The 27,044-nt window shown below is 42.8% G+C and overlaps 1 protein-coding gene across 2 annotated transcripts in view; it reads right to left on the reverse strand.

Annotated features, from left to right (window-relative positions):
* Positions 1-27,044, reverse strand: part of LOC125437759 (diacylglycerol kinase beta-like) — a 92,274-nt gene that overhangs the window by 14,571 nt on the left and 50,659 nt on the right. For both annotated transcript variants that reach the window (XM_048505705.1, XM_048505706.1), the window contains exons 8-13: positions 24,658-24,828; positions 21,336-21,385; positions 18,771-18,845; positions 16,973-17,092; positions 3,030-3,147; positions 703-791 (exon numbers count right to left, since the gene is read on the reverse strand). In XM_048505705.1, coding sequence (XP_048361662.1) covers positions 703-791; positions 3,030-3,147; positions 16,973-17,092; positions 18,771-18,845; positions 21,336-21,385; positions 24,658-24,828 — 623 coding nt within the window. The remainder of the gene's footprint in view (positions 1-702; positions 792-3,029; positions 3,148-16,972; positions 17,093-18,770; positions 18,846-21,335; positions 21,386-24,657; positions 24,829-27,044) is intronic.

Genomic DNA, 27,044 nt, shown 5'->3' on the forward strand with positions numbered 1-27,044 from the left:
GGGAGGGAGGGAGGGAGGAAGAAGGGGCCAGGGAAGGAGGCGCGCTCACCGCATCCCAAGTGCAACTTGCCACCATTGGCGTTGCTGCTGCGGAGCCACAGTATGAAGACGAAAGAGCCGCATGCGGCTCTGGAGCTGTGGGTTGCTGACCCCTGTTAGCTGTTTCAGTCCACCTCCTGGTATTGGTGGCTACTCTGGCCAATTGATTTTGATACATCGTTGATCATCTCCCTAGATTTGTGACTGCAGCATCTACTCATCTAAGGTACTTAATCATGCTACTGATAGCTGTGGTGGGAATAACAAATACTTTCACGCTGAGTTTGAGGAGCCCGGAACAAAAGAACCTGATAACTCCAAGAATGTTATGACAGAAACTGGCTCAATGATTTTTTTTTTTTTGCTGAAGAAATGGTGCTGTTAACACCAACTTGCAGAATCTCCTTTGAAAGCGGAAGAAGGGACTTTAGGTGAGTTCAACAGACAGCATCCGTCCTTATGCTGGCACTTGTGTAGCCGAAAGCAGAAGTGTAACAAGCTGATAAAATGGTTATGTGCAAAATGGAGGCACCTCTCTCTGGTACTATTGTAAGTTCTACTCTGGCTGTGTGAACTGCATGTTCCACATTACAGATGGCTTAGAACAGATGAGGGATGATCAACATGTAAACACAAACATTAGTTCATACGTGCCTCACTTACACTGGCATTTCTCTTGGATTTCACATAGGTGCTGATGCAGGGGGCAATCTCTTTGGATACACATCTTTCATGGACTGTGTATTTACAGACTGCAGAGAAAAGGAAGAGAGAGGGGAAAATAGCTTCATCATAGTACATTGAAAATGGGTTCATCTCGAACCCATAACAAAATCCACAGCCATTTGGCAAGACTGGTTGTAAAACCTATAATAAAAAACATATTTCCCAAGGCAGTAATTGATTATTTTAATCCTTAGGCCAATTATACGGGTAAGGTCCTGCCAATGAGATCATAACTGAAAATAAACTGAAAATGTTGCCAACACAAAAAAACGGGGGGAGGGGGGGAGGGAAAGCATGATGCAGTATACAAATGAACTAATTCAATTATGGGCACAAAACAGAACACCAATGTTTTAATATATCAACAAATCAAGAATAGGAAATAAATGTGAGTATACAATAAGATAACACACAGTGCCAAATAAAATAAAGAATATGCCAAGTGTGCTAAAATGCATTTGGCATTGTGTTTTGTTTTATTCCTATATTTAAAAACTGGTGATATATTCCATGCACATAAATGAATTAGTTCATTTGTCTATTGCATCATACTACCGGTACTTTTTCCTGCTTTTTGAGTTCTCAACCTATTTGGTTTGCCCTATTGGCAAGTAAGCCCAGTAGTGGTCCAGACCCAGAGACCTGGGCTTGGAAGAGCCAGGGGAAAGACAGAAGGCAACTGAGGACCAGCAACTTAGCCTATAGGGAGGACAGGAGGGAGAAGTTCCTAGAGAGAGAGAGAGCTGCTGACCTGTACATTGAACGAAGTGGATCTACCCCCTTCCTGTCCCTGTGCTGAGGCCTGGGAAGACCTGCCCGCGCTACATAGCAAGATCACTGAAGGCCAACCTACAGAATTGGAGGGAGATGCCTCACACCCCATTTAACAAAGGTAATCATGCAGAACATCAACTGTAAGACAGGCTCATTCCGCACATGCAGAATAAAGCACTTTCAAACTGCTTTCAGTTCTCTTTGAAGCTGTGCGGAATAGCAAAATCCACTTGCAAACAGTTGTGAAAGTGGTTTGAAAACGCATTATTTTGCATGTGCAGAAGGGGCCTTAAATTGATCTGATTTTTGTCTGCATGCTTACATTTCACAGGCATCACTGCTATGTGGCAATGTTTGTATGTTTTGACTTTCTATGGAATGTGGATGAGTAGATGTGTATGGTCATTTTTTAAAAAAGCATCAGATTTCAGATAGACACATATGGACCTCAATACAATCATTAATTTGAAGATTTGCACATATGAGCTCAGGTTTTAGCTATTGGCAATGAATTATCCCATTTAAACACACAACTGGATATTATTACTGATGCCACCTTGTGGCCATCTGGTGATGCCAAAAATATGGAGTTATGAATGGAACAGAATTATGGGATGGAATAAAGGTGATGAAAGCTGTATTACACCCAGAACATGTGTTTGGACAGTGGAATGGGAACAGGAGGATAACTGCAAATCTAGCTGTAACTGCCCATCACTTCTATGCACAAGCAAAAGTACATGAGAAAAAAGAAAACATTAATTTACATAAGGATAATGTTGTATCTGCTTAATCCTGAGATTCCAGCAACTTGCTATGTAGATTAAAGGAATCTAAAAATCTTCAATAGTTAGATCTGAGTCTAGTAATATCTTTGAGACCAACAAGGTCTTTGTGATATAAGCTTTCAAGCATCAGATGAAGTAAGACGGGACCTTTTTCTCAAAAGCTTATACTCCAAAAATCCTGTTGGTCTCTAAGGTCCTACTGGATTTAAATCAAGTTCCCCTTCTGCAAACCAACACAGCTATCCTTTGAAGCTAAAAATCTTCAAGTAATAGAGAACTGCATCTTAAGGAACAAGAGCAGATCATATAGAGTTGTCAGCTCCAGGTTGAGAAATACTTGGAGATTTGGGGGGGATGAAGCCTGAGGAAGACACAGTATGTGGAAGGGAAGGACTTTAGTGGAGTATAGTGCTATAAAGTTTGCCTTCCAAAAACGATTTTTCCCCCAGTCACCTAGAGATCAGTTGTAATCCCAGGAGATCTCCAGCCACTATCTGCAGGTTGGCAACCCTAAGTGCATAGCAAGTGAGGGGTCTTGGAACACAAGAATCTTCGCATTAGATTCATTTGGTTCCTTGAAACATTCAGGTATAAATGGCTCCAGTTTGTTCATATAACAGCCAAAGCATCCTTAGTCTAATAAAAGCAAGGGCAGACATCAGTCTCACTGGCCTTGGGCCTGTGTTATATCAGAGGACTTACAGGAGCAGCACAAGCCTTGCTTCCTGACCCCCAGGAGCATTGTGCGACAGAAGTTGCAATAGGCGGGCTTCTTGAAGTGCTTCAGCCTCCAGGCATGCTGGCCATCGTCCTTTACATTCTGCAGGGGGAAAGTCCATGGAGAATTAATGGGAGACACAGAAGGAAATCCAGAACAGCTCATTCTCTGGGGACTGATTCACACAAACATTACTTTGTCACACCATTCTTGCAAGTTTAGTAGCACAAAGATCAGCACAATATTATTCCCACTTGGATTGCTAAGGCTGTACAGATATTAGTTTGGGAAGGCAGTTATGACAGAGCCGTAGTTATCTATAGTATCCATTGTTTTCAACTTTAGTCTCTGTTCAAACAGGTTTAACTGGGTTTTGAACCTGAAAGATCTGCTTACCAGAGATCATGGCAGGATAGCAAAAATGAATGTGTATTATTATGGACTGTAATGGCTCTTCACGCTACTTTCAAGTTGCTAAAAAGCAACTGTCTGTAGGAGAATGGGTGGACTGAGAAGAAAGTCAGTCAATATGACTCAGTGAGTGCAGCCACAGAGAGGATACACAACAGTTCATTATTACAGGAAAGTGTGTCATGTCACTCCAAATATTTCCTTCTGCATGGTTCTAGTGGATGGCATCTCGTTGTGATATCAGGGTACGCATGGATGTATCCCACCAACAAGCTAGTTTTCTCACCTCTGACTCATAAAAGCTTTTCCTTTGTGCTTGTCAAGGATATATGTGAAAAATGGATTCCTCAAGTCACACACTCCCACACGTGTTGCATCTGCAGCTGCAAACTGTCTTTCAGCTTAGCAACCACATTCCACCACCCCCAACCCTCTCAAAGATCTGATTTCATACTCCCTCCTCCCAATTATCAAATTGGACTTCGTCCTTCCAAACATTTTGTCACATCACAAGGATCTACTCCCAGAATGAGGTAGCTTGTGAGACAAACAGCAAATACTTATCACAAGAGCTTTACTGTGGACCCACTGAACATTCTGTGGATCTTTATTTTGTGTTTTAATTTAATAATCTGCTAGACAGATCACTTGCATGTTGGTTGCCCAGGCACTACTTAACAAGGTAGAAAAGGCAATACTTTCTTATTCAAAAACTGGAAGCCAACTCAGAACGTTTCAGAACCAGTGGGAGACATGGGCATCCTGGTCCAAAAGACACAAGAGACAGCAGATGCTCAGTCAGTGCCAGAATCATGGCTCAGTGGCAGATCACATGCTTGGCATGTAGGAAGTCCTCAATCGACTCCCAGACAGCTCTAGCTAAAGGATTTCTGGTAGTGCAATTTGTTGAGAAAGACCTTTCTCTGCCTGGGGTTCTAGAGATGGACAGACAGGCAGAGTAGCTAAACCTGAGTTGGATGCACCTATAGTCTGAGTTGGTTAACGGCTATTCTGTATGCTCCAAGTGCAGTAGTCACAGCAAGGGAAAGGAAACTGCAGCCATACGACAGCCATGCAACCTGCATTTTGTAATGATTGAGTTGTCTTCAGAAATCTGCTGTCAAACTGGATGCTATTAAAACTAGGCACGGGTTTTCCTCTCTCTCATCCTGTTCTGTTTGGGATTCTAATCAATAACTGAGGGAAACAATGTTAGGTAATCTCTCACACAGCCTAGATAATAATCTCACTACATACAGCTACTAAAGCAGACCTCTGGATTATTTAACTGTGACAGAAAACAAGTAATCTATTGTGGTTATTCCCACAGTAGATCATGCTTTATGCTGCAGTTCTGCAAAAAGCATGCTGCGGTCGCTAAAAGTACTTTCTTTCAATTTTTAATTTTATTACTCAATTACACAACAAATATATATAACCGTAGATTAAGAAAATATATCAAACAAGAGGAAACATCAAATACAAAACAATTGAGAAAAAATACAAAACGTGCCTTTTCTACTGGTTGTTGTGAGTTTTCCTTCAACAATACATTGCCTTTTCTACCTTTCTTTTTGTCTGGGGCTGGATGCTGAGCAACAGTTGGCATTAGTTTTCATTTTGCTTCTAGGTTCGCTTCAAAGTGCTGGTGGTCTTTATAGCCGTTCACAACCTGGGGTCCACATAACTGAAGGACTGCCTCTCTGTATGTGCCCACCCACCAGCTAAAAAGACATCAACAGGCATTGTTGGTGATGCCTTTCTGCCATCTTTAACAGTGAGGAACACAGAAATCACAGTGGCAGGATCCATCTTAGGCAACAACAAGAGATAAAGAAGGCAACCGCTTTCGGCTGGGTTCTGCAGAAACCTCAAAATCTTCCTTTTGACATTCAGCTTTAATGGGACATTCAGCTTTAATGGGACAGATGTGTTATTTTTATGACAGTAGTTTTCATTCTGATCTATATGGTCTTATTAACTGATATATCTAATTTATCATGTTACTTACATGGTTTTACATATTTGGATTATGTATCTGTACAAGCAACCCTAAGTGCAGGAATACCAGAATAACAAGACTTTACATAAATAAATATTATGAATATTTACTGGAGGCTGGATAAATCTTTCCCTTACTAAAAGGTGGGAAATAATAAAGGCACAATTCCTTTGCTTAAGAGATATTGCATATCAGAGGCGTATCTAGGCAAACTGGAGCCTGGGGACAAAACCTGAGCTTGGCGCGTCCCCCCCGCCCCCCGGCATAGGTGGCCACCGTCCTTCACGACGACTGAACAATGATTTTTTGCACCAGCTCACAAAACACCCCACCCCAGGGGCGTAACGAGGCAGCCCTGGGCAAACTGTAGCCCTGGGCAAAACCTGAGTTGGATGCCCCCCCCCCGGGCGGCCACTCCACCACGCCCAATTTTTTTTGCACCAGGACATTGGTGCCTGCAGGGGGTGCATTTGTAGACATATCAGCACCAAAATTTCAGTATATCATCAGGAGACTGTCCCTATGCTACTCCCCAAGTTTGGTGAGGTTTGGTTCAAGGAGTCCAAAGTTATGGACTCCCAAAGGGGGTGCCCCATCCCCCATTGTTTCCAATGGAAGCTACGTGTTTCCCCGAAAATAAGACAGTGTCTTATATTAATTTTTGCTCCCAAAGATGTGCTATGTCTTATTTTCAGGGGATGTCTTATTTTTCTGTGTTCTGTTTCATCGGGCATGCTTCCAAACAAACACTTTGCTACGTCTTACTTTTGGGGGATGCCTTATATTTCGCACTTTAGCAAAACCTCTACTATGTCTTATTTTCTGGGGATGTCTTATATTTGGGGAAACAGGGTAATAGGAGATGGGGGCTACAGTTTTGAGGGTCCATAACTTTGGCCCCGCTGCACCAAACTGCACTAAACCTGGGGGGTATCATTAGGGCAGTCTCCTGATGAGACCCTGAAAGTTTTGAGACTGTCTTCAGAAATGTCCCCCCCCCCCCCCGAGCCTGCAACCCCCATGGACAGCAATACAGAAAACTCAATGCAGAACAAAGATTCTTGGGCAAATTTCTGGGATGTTCCTGCAGGGGGCGCATTTTTGGATGTATCGCCACCAAAATTTCAGGGTATCATCTGGAAACTGTTCTTATGGTACCCCCAAAATTTGGTGCAGTTTGGTTTAGGGGGTCCAAAGTTATGGACCCTCAAAGGGGGTGCCCCATCCCCCATTCTTTGCTAAGGAGATGGGGGCTACCCTTTGAGGGTCCATAACTTTGGACCCCCTGAACCAAACTGCACCAAGCCTTGGGGGTGCCATCATGACCATCTTCAGGTGATACCCTGAAATTTTGGTGCTGATACATCCAAGAATGCCCTCCCTGCAAGAACATCCCGAAATTTGCCCAAGAATCTTTGTTCTGCATTGAGTTTTCTGCATTGCTGTCAATGGGTTGCAGGCTGGGGGGGGGGGCACATTTCTGAAGGCACAGTCTCATAACTTTCAGGGTCTCATAAGGAGACTGCCCTAATGATACCTCCCAGGTTTGGTGCAGTTTGGTTCAGGGGGGCCAAAGTTATGGACCCTCAAAACTGTAGCCCCCATCTCCTATTAGCTCCCATTGGAAACAATGGGGGATAGGGGCACCCCCTTTGGGAGTCCATAACTTTGGACTCCCTGAACCAAACCTCACCAAACTTGGGGGGGTATCATAAGGACAGTCTCCTGATGATACGCTGAAATTGTGGTGTCGCTGGCCTAAAAACCGCGCCCCCTGCAGGCCAAAAATGGAAAACCACTAAAAATACCCAAAAATGAACCCAGCATTTTGATGCCCCCCACAAGGTGATGCCCTGGGCAGCTGCCCACCTTGCCCAATGGGCATTAAGCCAGTGCCCCACCCCCAACAAAACATACATGGCTCTCTCCCCACCACTTTCCTAATTGTGTCCTCACACCAACCCTGTGAGGTAGGCTGCTAGCCTGAGAAACAGCTCCAAAACAATGCAAGGGGAATTAACTTTTAAGCATGTAAATCTCTCACAAGTCACTCCCCATCTGAAGGTTTACCAAACAAACGTCAGCATCATCTCTCACAAATCACCTCCTACCCCCAGCAAAACATACATGGCTCCCTCCCCACCACTTTCCTAATTGTGTCCTCACACCTACCCTGTGAGGTAGGCTGCTAGCCTGAGAAACAGCTCCAAACCAGTGCAAGGGGAATTAACTTTTAAGCATGTAAATCTCTCACAAGTCACCCCCCATCAGAAGGTTTACCAAACAAACGTCAGCATCATCTTCAGTTCTGCTGCTGCTGGGCTCCCTGCTCAGCTTGCCTTTCCCTGTGCCTGCCGGCGCTTTTAAGGTGAATAAGGCATGCTGGGTCAGAGGGAGGGGAGGCGGAGCTCCCCAGTCCTGCTCCTGGAAGCCCAGTGGGATTTCTCCCCCGCCCCCTGGACACTCCAGGCCACCGTACAGAGTGGGCGGGGCTATGGCAGGCACTGGGAGCATGCTTGCTAGGGCTTGCTCAATCACTCCCTGTGTAGGAGGATGTTTTGGCACCCCCCACGTGACCTCAGATGCGCCCGGGGACAAGGGGTACCCCATGTCCCTAGGCAAGTACGCCAGTGTTGCATCTTCACTGGCTGAAATGAGACCTCATAAATGTGCGCAAGGAGGTTATGGAAATGGGCAACTGCTCAGAAGCTCACAAAACAGTGCTTGTTGCAGTAAGTACTGTGAGATTTCATCCTTTTCCGACTGTAAGTATTTATGACTTTGCAGCCAAGATACTATGGTGAGAACTCTGAGCCCTTTACATTGTTGAAGAGCTCATATCCTTCCAAAAAACACTGCCTACCACTTTTATATTTTGGGTCCTATCCAGACTAGTCATTTAATATAGAACTGGCATTCACTAAGTTTTAATGGCAGGTCCAACAACAACACTTGCACCTCTTTGCAGTTCAGTATTTTCCCCATTATCCTCCCATCCTTTAATAGGCCAATTTTGCATGTCGAAATTGCTCCATGGCTTATCTAGGGAGCATATGTGCTGTGGGGTTTCTCACCATGCTTGTAGTTCCCCACTACTGCCTGGCTTTTTCCTTCGCTCGAATCAGGGCCTGTGAGGGAAGCCCCGAATGGTTCCCCACAAGCCCGGGGCTTTCCCATAAGTACTGTTTAAGCACCGCGAGCTCTTCTGCAGTCTCACACATGAACAGGCAGCCTCCATTTGCTGCATTCGGATTGGCTGAATCTTGCCCTATCCCCTCCACTCACTTTCACTATTTTAGTTTAAATTACTTCGAACACAAAACAGGCACTGAGAATCGGCGCCCTCGCCCCCCATCAAAAATTCTTCCATGTGCAACGGGATCAGTTGTATGCTTTGCACTTTGTAATTTGCCAAAGCCGCTTGGTCCTGGGTTTGTACATTACATTCCCAAATAGTTTGAAATCACAGTACTTGAAGAGCATCCTCCTGCCTTACCAACCTGTCCAACTCCTGAGATTGATGACTGAGGTTTTCCTGTGAAAACCTGCCATGTTTCAGTTAAGACTGGCAGAGAAATAGGGTGTGTGTGCTTTTTAGCCTGTATGTTATGGAATCACTCCATGGTAAAGGGAGTACCTTCTGTGAAGACTCCATGTTCCATAAAGCCTTTGAAGTTGAGTATGCCATGTCCTCTTTTATTGTGATCTCTGTGGTTATACGGTGATAAGGGGCCCTTACTTGGGCTGAAACACAGCACAGACAGCTGCAAACCAACAATCATGTGGATAGTCTCTTATACCAACAACACTGCTGTTTGCTATTTTTAGACGAAAATAGTATTTCAATTTCACCACAGTACTGTGCCTAAGTGAGCAGAGACATAGAGTTTCCCAGCGACTGCCATGTAACGTTTTTGAAATCACTTAGTATGTGTGCTTATTTGATCTGAGAATAAAGGAAAGGGGTTATAATAGCCCACAATACAAAGCGTCTGTTTACACATGAATAAGGATACTGCCTGCACAGCTGAAGCTTCCTTTGAAGAAAGCTTTTCACTGCAGTAGTTTCTGTTTTCTAGGAGGCAAGCAGTTTTTAAATTAGAACAGTGACTTGCTTGTTTGAGAGAACTTCAGCAATGAACTTACTCATGAGCAAGCTTTCTTTCTGTTTTTCTGTCTGGATTGTAGCCAATGGCTATCAGATTGATGCTACTTGAAGGGCTCTGTGTTAAGGGTGCCAGGCCCATGCTGGGGGCAAGGGACCCCGCACTTTGGGCCCCTCCACCCGGGACCATCTAGCTGGCTGGCGGGGGGCTTATCAGGCCTTGACATCATTACACCAGAGACGATGAGAGAGTTGCATAATCACAGTGGAGATGATGAGGAAGACAAGCTGGTATCTGGGCAAAACTCTGTGGTAAAAGCAGCTTCTATAGGAGTTTTTGCCTAAATACTAGAGAGTCTCCCTCATTATTGGTGATGTCATGATGTTGAGGCCTAGACCTTATTTTAAGTGTGGTAAGATCTATCCACCCTACCCCTTGGTGGTGAGGGAGGAGGCTGGCAACCCTACTCTGTGCATGAGTATGTATGTGATGCCAATTTATGGTTACCAACCTCCAGGTGTAGCCTGGAGATCTCCAGAAATAAGAACGCAACTCCAAACTACAGAGATCAATTCTTTTGGAGAAATTGGCAGTTTAAGAGAATGGATTCTTTGACATTAAATCCTGCTGAGGTACTTCTTTTTTCAAACTTGGGCTTTTTCCACATGCTTGAGTTATTCCAGATTTCTTGGGAGTTGATCTACAAGAATTGTAATTGGTTTGGGCAGTTCACCTCCTTGTGCATTTTTACAGTTGTGGAGTGAGTTTATTTTCTTCCACGTGTGGCTTAAATAATTAGGATTTTTAAGGGAGGATGCTGTCATAATCAGTTATGATGATGTTGGTGGTGCTGGTGATGTTACAGGATTCCCCTTTTTAAATAAAATGGCCCTAAAATATTGGTATAATGCTGTGGAGTTGTAACGATGGATCAGACAGGTTCCCTTTCTTTTTTTAAAGTAGGTCTCTAGCCTCTTCTATTTCATAGATATGTCTCTTCTCCTTATATCTTTGCAAGGGAAGGACAGATATCTAGGAATCTGCTTAATTGAAAAAGATATAATTGAATCTACTTAAATTATCATTACAACACTACAGCAATATATCAATATCAATTGCTCATCTTCGGGGTGGACAGAGAGGATAAGGAGGATGACAGTTTAATCATTGAAAAATAGGCTGGAGGTGGGTGGGACAAAGAAAACCAATAGAAAAGTTACGCACTAGGAAAAATACAATTCAAAATCAGCTTCCAGAAAAACATTAGGGTAAAAGTAGTCTCAAAAGAGCTAGAAAAATCTTTGGGAAAAACCAAAAACCCAAAGTGAAAACTAAAAACACAAAATTCATGTGGAAATCTGGAGGTAAACCAAACCACTATGGGCCCAGAACCAATGGGAAAAAAGGATGAGAAAACCCTCTGTTCTCCCAAAGCTCTACCCTCACATTTCTAGGAATTTCCCAATCTAGGGTTGACAAACTTAGACGGCACCAAACAAGAGCCTTTGAAAGATGAAATATGCTTATTTAAAACGAAACAAATTGGATTCCTCCACAATCAGATATCTAAAACAGAATATTTGGATGAGATATTATGGCTTGTAACTGGAGGACTGCTCTTTGGAGACAGTGGCTATTAATACAATCATGTGCTGTTCCTATCATGGATTTTCAACATGGGTTTCCTTTGAACTGCCAAGCTTACGAAACCCTATGCCATCTGTACTCAAACATTCATCTGAGAACAGAAGTGAAGATGCATTTAATAATCCCTCACTCCAGCTTTACTCCCACAGTGCCAATGCCTACTTAGTAGCATTCTCCTTTTAAAGCTGTGCATTCCAGGCTTTCGGAGGCAGATACAGTGGTTAAACTATGTCTGGATTCAAATTAAAGACAGCCAAGAAGCTCAGTGCACAGCCAGTCATTGTCTATCAGCCTAACCAACCTCACTATATTCTTGTAAAGTTGAAATGGAGGAGGGTGATCTATCTATGATAGACTGATCTCCTTGGAAGAAGGGTGGACGCAGTGTTTAGAGTGTGGGAGTAGGTGCTGGGATACCACTCTGCCCTGGAAGCTCACTGGGTAACCCTGGGTTGGTTAGTTTCTCTCAGCTTAATGTACTTCATTGGGTAATTGAGAAGATAAAATGGAGGAGTGTAGTTTGTACTGAAAAACATAGTTTTAGACCTAGGTTAGGCTGACCAGCCGTCCCGCTTTTGGCGGGACCGGCCCGCCTTTGGACAATTTGTCCCGTGTCCCGTGGGTTCTACAAATTGTCCCGATTGTGGGGAGGCTGCTGCACTGCCTTGGGGGCGCAAGGCAATGCGGCAGCCTCCCGTGCGCCCGGCCGCAGGAGCACATGGCCTTCTGGGGCTTGCCGTTTGCTGCTCTGTCACAGGGTGGCAAACGGAGAGCCCGAGAAGCCCATGCGCTGCTGCGGGCGCGGCCACCTCCCGTCCCGGATCACAAAGGTGACCATCTGGTCACCTTAACCTAGGTCTGATTAGTATATCATAGATATTTTGATAGACTTTAGGCAGAACAAACTAGCACATAGCTGATATGTATCTAGGCTTGTGGTAATTTGCATATTTAGCAAAGGCTCATGTGTATGCTGTTGAAATGATACTAAAAGGTGGTCTAAAGCAGGACTAGGCTAGCTAAAGGAACAAGAGAATTGGCATGGATTACTTCCAACTATTGATAAATTAGCAAAGCAGGGTGAAGCTGAACATAAACTAGCAAGGAGGGACAAGTATTTTCTATATGGAGCTAACCTCTTTTGCATTTCATACTGTCAAATTGGCATATCAATACTAAGCAATTTCTGCCTGGAATCTCTCTTTGAAACTGTTGTGCTGAAATAGTACTTTTAAATCTATGGTTGAATTGTTCTTATCGGGATAACGTGTTTAATAAAATTAGCTAATAAGCTTGAGCTAACAATTTTGCAATTGATAAATAGAGGAAAAGTAATGTGGGCATGCTGAAAAGGAGGGGGCTGGTCTAGTGGTCACCCAAGTTCTTGTCCACGGGACCAGTGGGGGGTGGCAAAATGTAGTATGGGTCAGGAATGAGCAGAGAATGAGAATACATGTAAATAAACACTTAAACTATTAAGGAATAAAATAAAGTCACTTGGAAACTGCACAATTTTCTTGCTGATCGAGTAGCTACCCCAGTGTCGCTGATGTTGATTGGAGAGGCTTGATTGAAGTATTCTACAGCAAAGCATCTATGGAGAAAACGTAGCCCAGGCTCCTTTATCAGTTAGTCAGAGTCTGAGTCAAAATGTTCCCCAACTGATTTCTGTTTCTGCTTATAATATGTGATTTGTAGTCTGTATTCCCTTGCCCACTCTTGGATGCACACCTTAATGTAAAGGGGCAAGGGAATACAGACTACAAAGGTTTGTGTGTGAGGGGGTTTGTGTGTGTTAGTGAAGCTGAGAGCAATAGTAACACAAGGAATTTACTCTGTCAAGAGGCTACATTAATTCCTATAAGAGTCACTCAAGGCAAAATGGTCACAACTGAGATACCAAACAAGGATGCATCATCCTTTCTCAGGAATCAATGTATAGAAATATGGAAAACAAAATAATGGTCCACAGATTGTAAATGCTCAATCCGCAGTTCAGTTCTGAAAAAGGAGACATCAAAGACTGCAGCAACTGTCAGATCCCTGCCTTAATTTCAATGTAACTAAAGTAATGCTCAAAATCTTCCAAGGACTGTTACTAAATATTGAACAAGAAATCCCAGATGTTCAAGCTGAATTCAGAAAAGGAAGAGGCATCAGTTAAAGCAGCATACAAAAGAATTTCATAAGAAAATCAGCTTGTATTCCATATATTACAGTAAAGATTTTGACTGTGTGGATCATGAAAATTTATGCTTGGTTTTAAAAGAAATGGGTATTGCATAACATCTGATTGTGTTGATGGTCAACCTATACTCTGGACAAGAGGCTACTGTTTGGACAGAATATGGAGAAATAGAATGGACTCCAATTGAAAAATGTGTCAGACCAGGATTATTTTATCTCTCTCTCTTTTAATCAATATTCAGAATAAATCATAAGGAAAACTGGATTAGATTTGATGAAGATGGTGGAAATAACATCTGAGATGTGCAGATGATACCACATTAGTGGCAGAAAACAGGGAAGACTTGAAATATCTCCTGATTAAGTTACAAAGGTGGATTACAGCTGACCATCAAGGAGACAAAAGCAATAACTACTAGAGAATTACACAACTTTAAGGCTGATAATAAGGAAATTGAAATCGTTAATGATTTTCTATTCTTTGGCCCAATCATCAACTTAAAGGGAGACCGCTACCAAGAAATCAAAAGGAGATTGAAACTGGGAAGGGCAGTCATGAAAAAGCTAAAAAGATCAACGGTAAGGATGTGTCTCTGTGACCAAGATCAGGACAATTTATACCACAGTATCTCCCCATTATTATGTATGGGTGTGAAGTGGGACAATGAAAAAAGTTGATAGGAAGGAATTCATTTGAAATGTGGTGTCAGAGGAGAGCTTTATGGATACAATGGGCCACAAAAAAAGACAAAGTGGGCTCTAGGACAAATTAAGCCCAGACTGTCTCTAAAAGCTAAAATCACTAAACTGAGCCTGTGGTAGTTTGGTCATATTATGAGAAGACAAGAGTCACTGAAAAAGACAATAATGCTTGAAAAAGTTGAAGGCAGCAGGAAAGGAAGAAGCACTTGAGATGAAATGACTCATTAAAGGAATTAGAAATTATACAACAAAAACAGCATCTGTTAGGAAGAATATATAAGCTTGTATCAAAATATGAGTGAAGCAGAACAAGAATGTATGGTGAAATGGTGCAAAACTTTCAAGAAGAAATATCCTTTCAACAATGGGAATCCTTATGGATAAAAAATACTAAAGTTACAACTTATCAAACGTGGAAGGAAAATTGGTATAACATGTTTTACAGATGGTACATCACACTAAAAGATATTGTGAAGATGAATAGCAATCTAAAAGTAACCTATTGGAAATGTCAAGAAGAAAATGGAACATTTTATCATGTGTGATGGACTTGTAAAAAAGTGAAAAGGTTCTAGAAAAAATACATGCAGAAATCTAAAGATATTAAAAATTAAATTGCAAATGGATGCAAATACTATGTCATTGGGAATTCCGCCCAAGGACCTACCAGGAAAATTGCAAGAACTATTTCTGTATTTATTAACAGCAGCCATAGTAGTATTGGCATACAGATGGAAAGCAGAAATTTGTCCAGCTCAAGAAACCTGGTAAAGGAAGATAAGAGAATATGCTACAATGGCAAAGCTTACCCGTCGTGTAAACAGATAGCCAAAACAAGAGTTTCATGAGAAGTGGAAATTATACTTTACATATTGTGCTGATATGTCTTAAATGATGTATTGGTAATCTAAAAAAGTAACAGCAATATATATATAATGTTTTACATCAATATTGATGGTAATACATTTTAATGTTGAACTAGTATAATTTAGGGTATTCTTTTATTTGCTGGTGAACACCAGCGAACACCTTGGATTATTTATTTTTTAAAAGAAAGTTAAAATTAAAAGAACAATATCAGTTTGATGGATGATTGATAAGGAAGGTTCTAAAACAGAATGTAACAAATATCAAGATTCATTTTATATGTTGTAATTTTTGCCTATTCTTATCTGTAAAGGCCTATTCTTATATTTACTTGTATTCTGTTTATCTTTTTCATATAAAATAAAAAAATTAAATAAAAATAAAGGAAGCCCCTGGCCTCAACATGCAAGGCTGTTAAGAATAGGGCATTTTGTAGAATCATCGGGCTGCCATAAATCAGAAGTGACTTAACAGAACTTCACACACACTCTCTTGCATCCAGTCTGACCAATGTGAAAGGCAACAGGGTGTTGCATTTTCCTTAACAAGCACATATCACCTTGGAGCATAGGGAGGGGCTGTGACTCAGCAGCAGAGAACCTGGCATCTTCAGCTAAAAGGATCAAGAAGAAGGTGATGTATAACTTTCTTCATTCTGGGCAGCTTGTTGTTGCCAGAAGCCACCTGGTTCTCACTCTGTACACTCTTCTACAGGCCTTCAGCAGACTGATATATCCCTAATTCCAATGTATCTATTTGGTCTGCCTTCAGGCCTGAAGTATAATCCAGCAGGAAGCGTCCTGTGCAAGTGCTGCTGAAATGAATGGAAAATGTGCATACTGGGCAAATCTGTTCTGCTGGTATTTTCCTTCAGCCCCAGCATCCTTCCCATCGAGAGGCCATCCCGTAGGTGGGTGAAACCCAGCAAAAATCTCTTTTTTCATGGAGTTGCTTAGGAGATATCCCTAGTAGATTCTGCCCACTATCTGCTTATTTACTTGGCAATTTACTTGCAGACAAACATGCTTTGGCACAGAACAGTACACAGATAGTAAGGTACACTAGTTTTCTTTCACTAGTTTAAAAGGAAATTATTCTGGCTTTTGGAGTTATGGTGCCCTCCCATGGTGTTTCTGCAGAAAAGTGTTGGGTGAAATATTCTTTTTTCGCCCTCTTGCTTTGCTATAGATGACTTTTTGCAAAGCCTTATATCTATTTCACGGGCCTTGTGCAGGAGTTATTGCCCAGATAATCATACCCATTATCTATTAATTTTGCCTTCTTCTATGCTCCTTTGTCTCAATTATAATTTTATTTTCTTTTTCAGCTATCAACGTTCAACAGGAAAGCATTTTAACTGAAACTTGCAGGATGTCAGGTTTTCAGTATGAACAATGATATTCACAACCATGTTTGCAGAGGGGGTGGAGGTTGGGAAGGAAAGTATTTTGGTATATGTTAGTGACAGTAAGAAACATGTACTAAGATCACAATACCCTTTGCAAATAGATCCTACACTGGTTTATTCTGTTTAGATTTGCCATAACAGATTGTTTGCCTGAGCTTTATCCAGTATTGGGGATGCCATTCTGCAACATCTTGGGACAGTTGTTGTTCTTGATTTCAAGCTTTTATTTTAAATAAAACTACTTCGCTTGTAGATAAGGCAAAACAGGCATCCAGTATTTTGCCTGGTCATTTAGTGAAACCAGGTCTGCTCCTACCTTCCAGGATTCCAGCCAGTGAAGGAAGTCAAAACTATTTTGGACATCTCTGCTATCTCTCCAAACTTTGTTGATTGAGAAGTACGAGCAAAAAATGCTTGCTTTGATTCTTCCACAACTTTGTGTGGTAGTTTTTCAGAGGAGATACTTAATTACCTAATTAATGCAGTTAATTTGCATCATCACCAAACAATTTGTAGAGTATACATACTCAGCAGATGAATTTGGGGAAATGATATATAGCCACCCTAACCATTCCTGAAGTCAGTCCAGCTACTCACCGTTTCCATGCCCAGCAAGACCAGTAAAGGAATAGTGGTCATTCCACCTCGAATCCATTCTTCCAGTGTCACAGTTCCATCGTGATCATAGTCTATTTCTTCCATCATCTCCTTCAGGATCTGCAGAAAATAAAATCTTGGAAAATTATATCTTTGGTCACATTCTCCCCGAACTGTGGTTATTCCATTGGTCAGTTATACAGTGCACTGAACTGGAAAATGAAGTAACAGAATCTAACATTAATTAATTAAAACAAATTGTCAATGCACAACCTCTGAGCTACACAACTCTTAGGCTTGCTTGGTTTATTCCTTGTCTACTCTGTGAAATCATGACGAATGCACTAGCAAAAAAAGAATATCTGTTCCTTTCCCTTCATTTTCTTTTTTTCTCCTCTCAGACATGCACACTTTTTTTGTGCCATGATCATTACAGCTGAGATATGCCTGGAGAAGAAGTCACTAGAGAATTCCTATGGGTACCGTATATACTCGCGTATAAGCCAAGTTTTTCAGCCCTGTTTTAAGGCTGAAAAATTCCCCCTCAGCTTATACATGAATCCTGCTTACCAGCTGGTTCTTCAGGCCTCTGCTGAGGCTGGGACGACCTCCCTGCGGCTGCACAAGCCACTTGTTGCTGCCCTCCTCAGAGGGTGAAGGGGAACCCTGGCTGGCTGGGCTTCCTCAAACCCCGGGAGGCAGAGGGAGCTCCTTATTTGGGCAGTGACTCCCCCTGATGTCACTGCCCAAATAAGGAGCTCCCTCCACCTCCCCGCTGGGTTTGAGGAAGCCCAGCAAGCCAGGAGGTGGAGGGAGCTCATTATTTAGGCAATGACATCAGGGGGAGTCACTGCCCAAATAAGGAGCTCCCTCTGCCTCCCGGCTTCCTACCTTCGGCTTATAAGCGAGTCAATACGTTTCCCCAGGTTTTGGGAGTAAAATTAGGTTCCTCGGCTTATACACGAGTTGGCTTATACATGAGTTTATACGGTATTTAACATTCCTAGATAGGTAGATAAGCTATTCTGGACTCATCTTTTCTGCTGTCAGCTATCAATCTTCTCTTAGGCTTTGGATTTCAAGGGCTGCTGTTATTGCCAAATGTCTTATCTTGCACTATTGTAAGGCTGTAGCCCCACCATTTACAGAAACTTGGACAGCATAACAAATGGATCTAGTACTGAAGGAAGAAAATAACCAGACGACATGTAGGAACAAAACATAATAGCATTTGGGTTGAATTTTTACAGCTCTATGACACCTTAATACAGAATTTATTTGTGCCTCTGCCTGATGTTTCATGTTCACAAACTCCCATCTCTTTTCCTCCCTTTATTCTTGAACTATCTATCTATCTATCTATCTATCTATCTATCTATCTATCTATCTATCTATCTATCTGTCTGTCTGTCTGTCTGTCTGTCTGTCTGTCTGTCTGTCTGTCTGTCTGTCTGTCTGTCTGTCTGTCTGTCTGTCTGTCTGTCTGTCTGTCTGTCTGTCTGTCTATTATTTCATCCTCCTTTCCCCCATCCCCTCCAACTAGGGAAGAGCGGGGTGTTTATGGGAGGGAGAGGTTGTTTGTGTTTTCTGATTTATATTTAAAAAGCAACAATAAATTTTAAATTAAAAAATGTGAAAAAAAGAAATGCTCCTGGAATGTTAATTGTGGGACTGTATTAATAGTTTCTTTTCAAAAGTCTCAGAGGAGTGCATGTATGAGCAGATCCTGGAGGTCAGGTCATAGCACGATCACATTTTATACTTTAACTTTTGTACAATGGTCAACAGTGATACTTACTGGCCTTAGTTCTGTGGAGTCCCATTCCAAGTATTCTGCTACGTGAACCATCTGATTGATAATACGATCCAACTCCTAAGCTCAGAAATTAAATGAAAAGAAGGGAAAAGAGGAAAAATGTAGTTAACTGTATTTTTACAGTAATCTAAGGCTCATTCTGCACATGCAGAATAATGCACTTTCAAACTGCTTTCAGTGCTCTTTGAAGCTGTGCGGAATAGCAAAATCCACTTGCAAACAGTTGTGAAAGTGGTTTGAAAACGCATTATTTTGCGTGTGCGGGCCTAAGTTTTAAGTATATTGATGCCACAGTAGGCAGGGAAAAAGAATAGATCTTTTTTTAAAAAAGAAGGCAAATCAATACTTTTTTTCTTATTAGTTGCCTCTCTGAGGTAGCAGGAGAAGGTTTGGACTTATTCTTTATTGTGAGTATACCTCTTCTGGATTACTCACTTTATGGGAATATATATTTTTTACTTCACTTTTCAACTATGAAGTGGTTCCCAAAGTGGCTTACATAGATGTAAAACAAGGACAGTGTAGCTGATACCAGCATAAATTAAAGATATATTACTAGGATGTGAGTTTTCTGGGTTGTATAGCTGTGTTTCAGTAATATTTTCTCCTGACGTTTTGCCTGCATCGGTGGCTGGCATCTTCAGGGGATCTGGTGGTAGTGAAGCAAGTGGAGTATATATACCTGTGAAATACCAGTGCAATTGGTTCCTTATTGCACCCTGGGTATTTCGCAGGTATATATATACTCCACTTCATTATCTCCAGATCCTCTGAAGATGCCAGCCACAGATGCAGGTGAAATGTCAGAAGAAAATACTTCTGGAACACAGCCATACAACCCGGAAAACCCACAACAACCTAGTGATTCCAGCTGTGAAAGCCTTCAACAATACATAAAGATATATTTTTAAAGAGTCGTAATGAAGATTTTTTAAAAAGCATGGCTTCTAGGGAATTTCTGGTAAGTGTAAGTAGGTTTACTTAAAGTCCATGACATTCTCAAAAGCTGTGTGTCTTCACAGCTTTGGTGTCAAAGTGGAAATCTCTGTGATGCTAAAGGCACTGAGAGCTTCTCACATAGGTTATGGTGATTCAGAATGGAGAGCTTCATGTTTTATTAATGCTTTACCTAGAGTTCTTAACTGGTCATTTCTGCATGGCACAATTATACCAGGTTACAATCAGTGTCTTACAATCTCAGTCTATTTTATCCCAGTTTCTCCCTTCTCATGGCTGTCTGTTTCTGTGAAGGAATCGAGTGAAGACCAGGAGGAAATACTCCAGTTTGTTTTGCACAAGCCTGGGTCTTTTGCAATTACACAGCAAGCATATCTGTGCATGTGCAAATGTCCCTGGTGTCCCACATCCTGATTGGCTGTTGTTTTTGGGCTGCCGACCCCTCCTTAACGCTGAATTCAAACTGGCTGTTTCTCACCCAAGGTCTGTTTTGGGCAGTTGTCACCCCCACAAAAAGGCTGCGCTTCTGATTGGTTGACCCACAGCCAGTGGGAGAAAATGAATCCCGCCCCCTTTTCAGTTCTGGATAGGGCTTGGTGCAGGCCTCAACACGGCAAGCAGCAGCAAAAAACAATGAGGCACAGCATCACATCACATCACATACTGGGTGACTTTGGGCCTGTCATAGTTCTTTGGAACTCTCTCATCCCCTTTGAGTCTCGTTACACGAGAGAAAGGGGGGGGGGTATTAAACCAAACTCTTCTTTTTAGTTTTCACTGACCCACACCTGATGCCGTATAACAGGATAGGACCTGACATTTCAGGATTTTATCATCCTGCTTAGAGCCTTCACCTTCCCTGAGCGCTCAGGCTCTTCCCCATTTCTGGGTCTGAACCTTCTCTATATGAAGCATCTTCTCTATATACAGATGTCAGTAGTGGTGGGATCCAAAAATTTTAGTAACAGGTTCCCTCGCCAGCCCCCCCTCAGCAAAGGGGGCAGAGGCGTACCTCGGCAAACCTGAGCCCTGGTCAAAATCTGAGTTGGATGCCCCCCCCTGGGCAGCCACCCCACCACGACCCAAATTATTTTTTTTTTGCACTAGGTCATTTCTAAATCATCATCACATTATAAAAAATGCCCCAACTCACAAATCTGAACACAGCAATGGTGAAACACACAGGTTCTTTGATAGAGACTGGTGAGATAAAAGGTACGAAAGGCTGAGAATCAATGAATTGCAGTACCTGAAAGGGATGAACCCAGTTCAGGGAGTTACATTATTAGTCGCAATTGCTATATGGAGCCTTCACGTTCAAAGGCAGTACGCCTCTCGGGGAGGCGAGGGCGTGGAGATGGAAAAGCGGACCCAATTAGTAACCCCCTCTCGGCACACACAAATAATTAGTAACCCACTCTCAGGAACTGGTGAGAACCTGCTGGATCCCACCTCTGGATGTCAGACACATTTCACCAATGACTCTCTGCACAGGAAACCAGCACCCCCAGCAGAAGAGCTGTCAGGCATTAGAGAGATAGCTGAGCCCTCCCTTTGTTGAGAAATGCTATGCCTCAAGGTCTGTCTTACCGAGCTGTCCAGGAGGCCATTGCCATCTGTGTCATAAAGACGAAACATAACTGCAAAAGAACACAAATACAGGCTGATAAAAATTCATGCCTTGGTAGGTATTATGAACACATTTACTGATTTCTGTGTTTCGGCATACCTCAGTGAAACTGAGTGAAAATGGAAAGTCTCCAGTTAACATTGCATATTGGATATACTATATATAAACAAATATCCTAATTCTTGTCTAAATATCACAACTCCTGTCTAAAGCAGAAATGGAAGACCTTTCTTACTTTCAACCTGGAGAACACCTGTTAGAGTTTAGCACCAAAGATGTGCCTATTTATAAGACAGGCCAAATTATTCCCCCAAAGAGAATTATCATCCCCGCCAGCATCATGCTGCAGTAGGATGCATGGAACCTCGTAGTCTACAAAGATCTGAGGGCACGAAGCTTGACACCCATGGTTTCTAGGCACAGGGTGTCAAGAGCTAATGACCCCTCAGATGTTATGGACTACAGTTCCCATCATCCCCCTGCCAGCATCATGCTGGCGGGGATGATAAGAACTGTAATCTCACAACATCTGGAGGGAGCCTGAGATTGACACCTATGTCTTAGAAGGGTCCTTTTGCATGTCCCCCCCCCACTCTAGCAGGTAGGCAAAGAATAACACATGACATTGAGTCTTAGTCTCCTGACTGACCAGCACTCAGAGAATTCTCCCTGTAATGTTGCACTGTTACAGAATATTTGAATGTCTTATGAGGTTCCCAAGCACCACTACAGCTTATTTTCTCTAAGGAAAGGAAGGCGTGGGAAGGCCATTTGCTTCTTAAGCCAGTAATTGCATCTACATCAAATTACAGGGTCATTAGCAAGAGGAAAAATCCTCCAGACTGTGTTTCAGTCATCATCAGTAAAGGAAAGGCAGGCAAAGTGGGAAGTCAGTGTGGGCTGGATGGAGCCTTGTTCAAAGGAGCTGATGCAGTAGGAGGGAAAATGTCTATCTGAGGGAATCCCAGTGTAGGAACGAGAAGAGGAGAATTGCAACAAGTGCTGCATTTACTGTTAGTCTCAGTTAAGAAGGCTGACACCCTACTCAAGTAACTTTTGTTAAAAGCCAGACTGGCGACATCTGAAGTGAGGATCACAAACTTGTCTGTTTTTTTAAATTGTGATCACTTTACAGATTGCAGGAGCCTAACTGATCTCCATGGGAGGAATCTGTCTCTCCTCATGAAGCTAATGGCTGCATGGGTTTGGGCGAAGCAATTTAACACCAGAAAAATTGCACTGGAGGTAGTGGTTAAATATCAAGGTTGCCAGCTTCAGGTTGGGAGATTCCTGGAGATCTGGGGTAGGGCAGGGTTTGGAGAGAGGAGAGTCTTGGGTGGGGTATGATGCTGTAGATTCCACTGTCCATAGTAGCTGTTTTCTCCAAGGAAACTGGTCTCTGCTGCAGATCAGCTGTAACTTCAGGAGATCTGATATCACCTCCATTGGACATCAGTTCACTCATACTTACTGACCCATGTAATATGAGTTCTTCCTCCAACAAAAAGAAACTACCTGTATGCTTCCCTTGTCATTCTTTATGTAAGTTTCATCTGGAATTCCTTGATTTTGTTCTTATCTGCACATGGGGCTTTTTAAAAACAGTTTAAAAGCACACGAGAATGTGCCAAGAGCACCAGAGGGCAGTCTTGTACAGCTATTCTCTAGTATTAATCTCTAAAACTTTGTCATAAATGATTTACTGGGGTTTCAGTTCTGTGCATTGGGGAGATTAATAGAGATGCTGCCTCAGTCCTCTCGTTATAGCACAATTTCTGGGCATCTTCAGTTACTCTCGTCTTCTTCAGATCAGGGTAATTAGTTCAGCTTACAGGTCAAACCAGAGTTTATGTGCAATTCTAGAATTCTTTAGGTAAAGAAAGATGAGCAGCTTGACCCCAGAAAACACTTAATTGTACATACCATTTCTCTGACTTGCTAAACATCTGAGCCCTGAATAGACCAAGTCATGGGACTACAAGCGTTTGAGAAAACAGAGATCACAGGACAAAATTTCTCCCTGTGTTGAAACTGTCGCATAAGCAAAAATGCAAGTAAAAGATTGCAAAGGGGGTCGAGGAGGGATCTGCCAGTGGCACGCAGGTCGTACCAGCAGATTTGTCCTCCCCAGGGCTTTTGCTGTGGCGGTGGGGCAAATCTGCCAGTGGGTGGCCACTGTGGTCTTTTGAAAATTTGCCTGATTTTTGAATTTATACATGAAATTTGAGTTGTTTAAAAGATCTTCCTTAACTGACTAGCTCTATAGGATAAGCACATCAAAATGTTTAAAAGGCAATAAAATGTATTCAAGGGAGCTTTGATGGTATGGAAAGAATGAAGTCCATTTTGTAAGTTCTGTTTTAACTGAGAACTGATAATGCCACTCTGCTATCCCAATCAATAGCCAACTGGCATCAATGAGTGCTCAGTGGCTGGATTTTGGGAACCGTAGCTAGTGACTGACTGATACAGAGGACCAAGACTTGTACCGCTAAAATATTTTAAACCTATAAAAGAAATATGTGTGAGAGGGGTTGCTATGTTTCTTAGGTGCTAAAAGCTGAAGCTGTGAAGTCTACTGTTAATGCTTTGTCTGTTTTTGCTGTCCAAGACAGAAACAATGCAACAGACCAGCAGTTTTAAGAATTTGTTGCTGTGAGAAGAAGAAATCTTCCTGATACCCTCCAAGTGCAGATGGTAAACAAACACATATTGGCTGGCTCTCCATCTAGTCTTGATGGGTCCATAGCAGAGGCATTGCTCCAAGGGGACGGGGAGGGGGGGCGAAGCACCGGGCATGCACCCCTATGGAAGTACGGCTAGGGCATTCCGGGGGCATGGCAGGGGCATTCCAGGGCAGGGCAGGAGTGTTCCGGGGCAGGGGCGAAGGACACACCAGTGCACCGGGTGCTTTTCCTCCTTGCTACACCTCTGGTTCATAGCCTGAGGCCGGTTTTTAGACAAGGTAAGACAAAAGAAAAGCAAAAAGGACTATAAAAAGAAGAGTAGCAAACTCTAGCCAGCTCATACTCGGAGATGTCACACACAATGATGTCATATAGCTGACACATTTGCTTGCAGTGCTGCATTGAATGAGCACCCTGACTGACACCTGTTTGATTCACAGGACTCACGCTGATCTGGACCTTGTCATCACTTGCCACTTAACAGCCATTTCCTGCCTCATCTGAACTACCCACCCTCTGATACTACCAACCTATGATCACAGCACCATCTGATGCTCTAGTCACATACATTTCTTCCTGCCCTCCAAGCACTTACACTCCAGCTTATCCTCAGCCCGTCCCCTTTCCAGCAGTGACAGGTAGCAGACAATGTCCTTCAGGTAGACTACCTGAGCCAGAGGGGCTGGCGAGTGCAGAGTGGCAGTTTTCAGAGAGTTGTGGCTCTTTCGGAGGCTGAATGGTAATTTCTTCTCCAAGCTTCTGGAGCCTATAGAGGGAGACGCAGATGTTCACATAAGTTTTAGAAGCACAAAACAGATATTTATTTATTTACCTTCAGAGCATAATGGTCGGACCATGGCACTCTATCAACAGAGGATACGACCATATCAACCCCTGACCTAAAGACCAAATCCAGCGTGTGACCGGCCTCATGAGTGGGGCCAGAACTTACTAAGGAGAGGCCCAGCGTCGCCATGGATGACACCAGGTCCACAGCTACTGCACATGAGGTAGTGTCGACATGAACGTTGAAGTCACCCAAGACAATAAGTCTAGGGAACTGCAACGCCCAGTCTGCCACCACCTCTAGCAGCCATAGCAGGCCATCCCCTGGTGCGCTAGGCAACCTGTACACCAGAAGGACCGCCAACCTCTCAGAAGCCAACCACTCTAGGCCGACACACTCCATACTGGTAATCTCTGGGATGGGGGCAGCCCTAAAGGGGATAGAGTCACGGATGAACATTGCCCCCCCGGCCCTGTGTTCGAGACCAGTGGAGGCACACGAAACCTGGTGGTGCGACCTCACACAAGGCGACGGTCTCACCTTCGCGCACCCAGGTTTCAGTGATACAAGCCAGGTCCATCTGCTGGTCTCCGAGAAAATCATGGAGAACTGCGGTCTTATATTTGATGGACCTGGCATTTATCAACACCAGAGATGAAGCAGGGTGCCACTGAACACAACCACCTTCGTTCCTCGGGATAGGCCAGAGGTCAGAAGGTGAGCGAGCATATCCATATCTCGTCTGTCTTCTATCATGTGGCCGCCACCTACCACTATATCTACCCCGTCTCACCAGCACTGGGATCCCCAGCCCCAAAGATGGTGCCCCCATTACTCCACCATGCTCCCTCTATCCAATAGCCTCACTAATTTCTCCACAATGAGTGGACCCAGACCTGCCACTAAATACTACCACTAACCTAATAAACTAACATTAATCTACAATAGGCGGCTGGGTAGAGAACTAACTACACCTAATATAATGTATTGCAGTAACTAGGCTAACTATATTGGACCATGCAGTCAGGTGGATACCATTTAAAATTATTCAACCTTATTTGGATTGATCTTGCTAGTTGCACCATGACCTCAGGACGAGTTCACAGACTTTTTCCCGTAACCCAGTCCTATATGTCTGGTTTATTTCATGAAGTATAAACTAACTGGGACTGCAATTGCTAAAACACTTTCATCCCTGCAAGCTGGATAAAGCCACCCTCCATCTGGAAATTTGCAGATAAAATTGTGTCAGTTTTCATGACTATGACCCTTAGCAGTTGAATATTGTGAAGCTATCTAGGCCGGTAACATGTAGGGTTTTGAATGACCAGGGAGGTATATCAGTGTGCCCTCTCTCCCTACCTTTAACCTTTCCGGAACAAATGCAAAGCTCTTTTTAAAAAAATTAAAATTACCTCTGAGGTTTAATATGTTGCTGTGCTGCTCACTTTGTGATTTGTTCATTATTGCCATATAATAGTTTTATGACGTTTTGTGTCATATTATATGCATTAGCTGGTAATAGTGTAGATTATGAGCCACCTCAAGGACAGGGTACATGGCCTAGAGATCTGTAGACATACATTTACAAAATTGCACAGCACTAGCAGCGAGGAGTAGGGTTGCTACCAAGCCTGGAGGAAAATGTTCAGCCCTTTTAATAGGAGCTTAACACGTGGAAATGGGCAGCTGAAACATTACATGGAAAGAAGGGACACACATAATCTGATAAATAACATTCCATTGAGCCTCAGTTAAAGGGAAAGGGCACTTTTTTTCTCCAGTTGGTAATGCTACTAAGGAGCCATCAATGCATGAACTCCACAATATATAACCATCAACAGCTGATTTTTGTCTCCTTAAGGTATCTTTTCTTTTACTTTTGAGATTCCTTGGAAAGTAAGCATCAAACCCACGGCATATTATTGTCTACTCCAACACTAGCAATGCAGCCACAAAATGTCAGAGTATATATCTAAATATTATTAATATGTCATTCTAAGCCTAAGGTGTCTTGCTCCTCATTCATCATTGCTGCCTTTTATACCTGGAACTCGTTCACAGAACACTTGTGTTATGTCACCACATTGGCCCCTGCCACACAGCAAATGTACAATGGGCTGCAGTCAGGATAAAGTAACCTGTTTTCCTGTTTTTGCGTTCACATGCATCTGTGAAGGCAACGTTTGTAGCCC

This window comes from Sphaerodactylus townsendi, linkage group LG08 (genome assembly GCF_021028975.2).
Source record: "Sphaerodactylus townsendi isolate TG3544 linkage group LG08, MPM_Stown_v2.3, whole genome shotgun sequence".
In the NCBI taxonomy this organism is placed as follows: domain Eukaryota; kingdom Metazoa; phylum Chordata; class Lepidosauria; order Squamata; family Sphaerodactylidae; genus Sphaerodactylus; species Sphaerodactylus townsendi.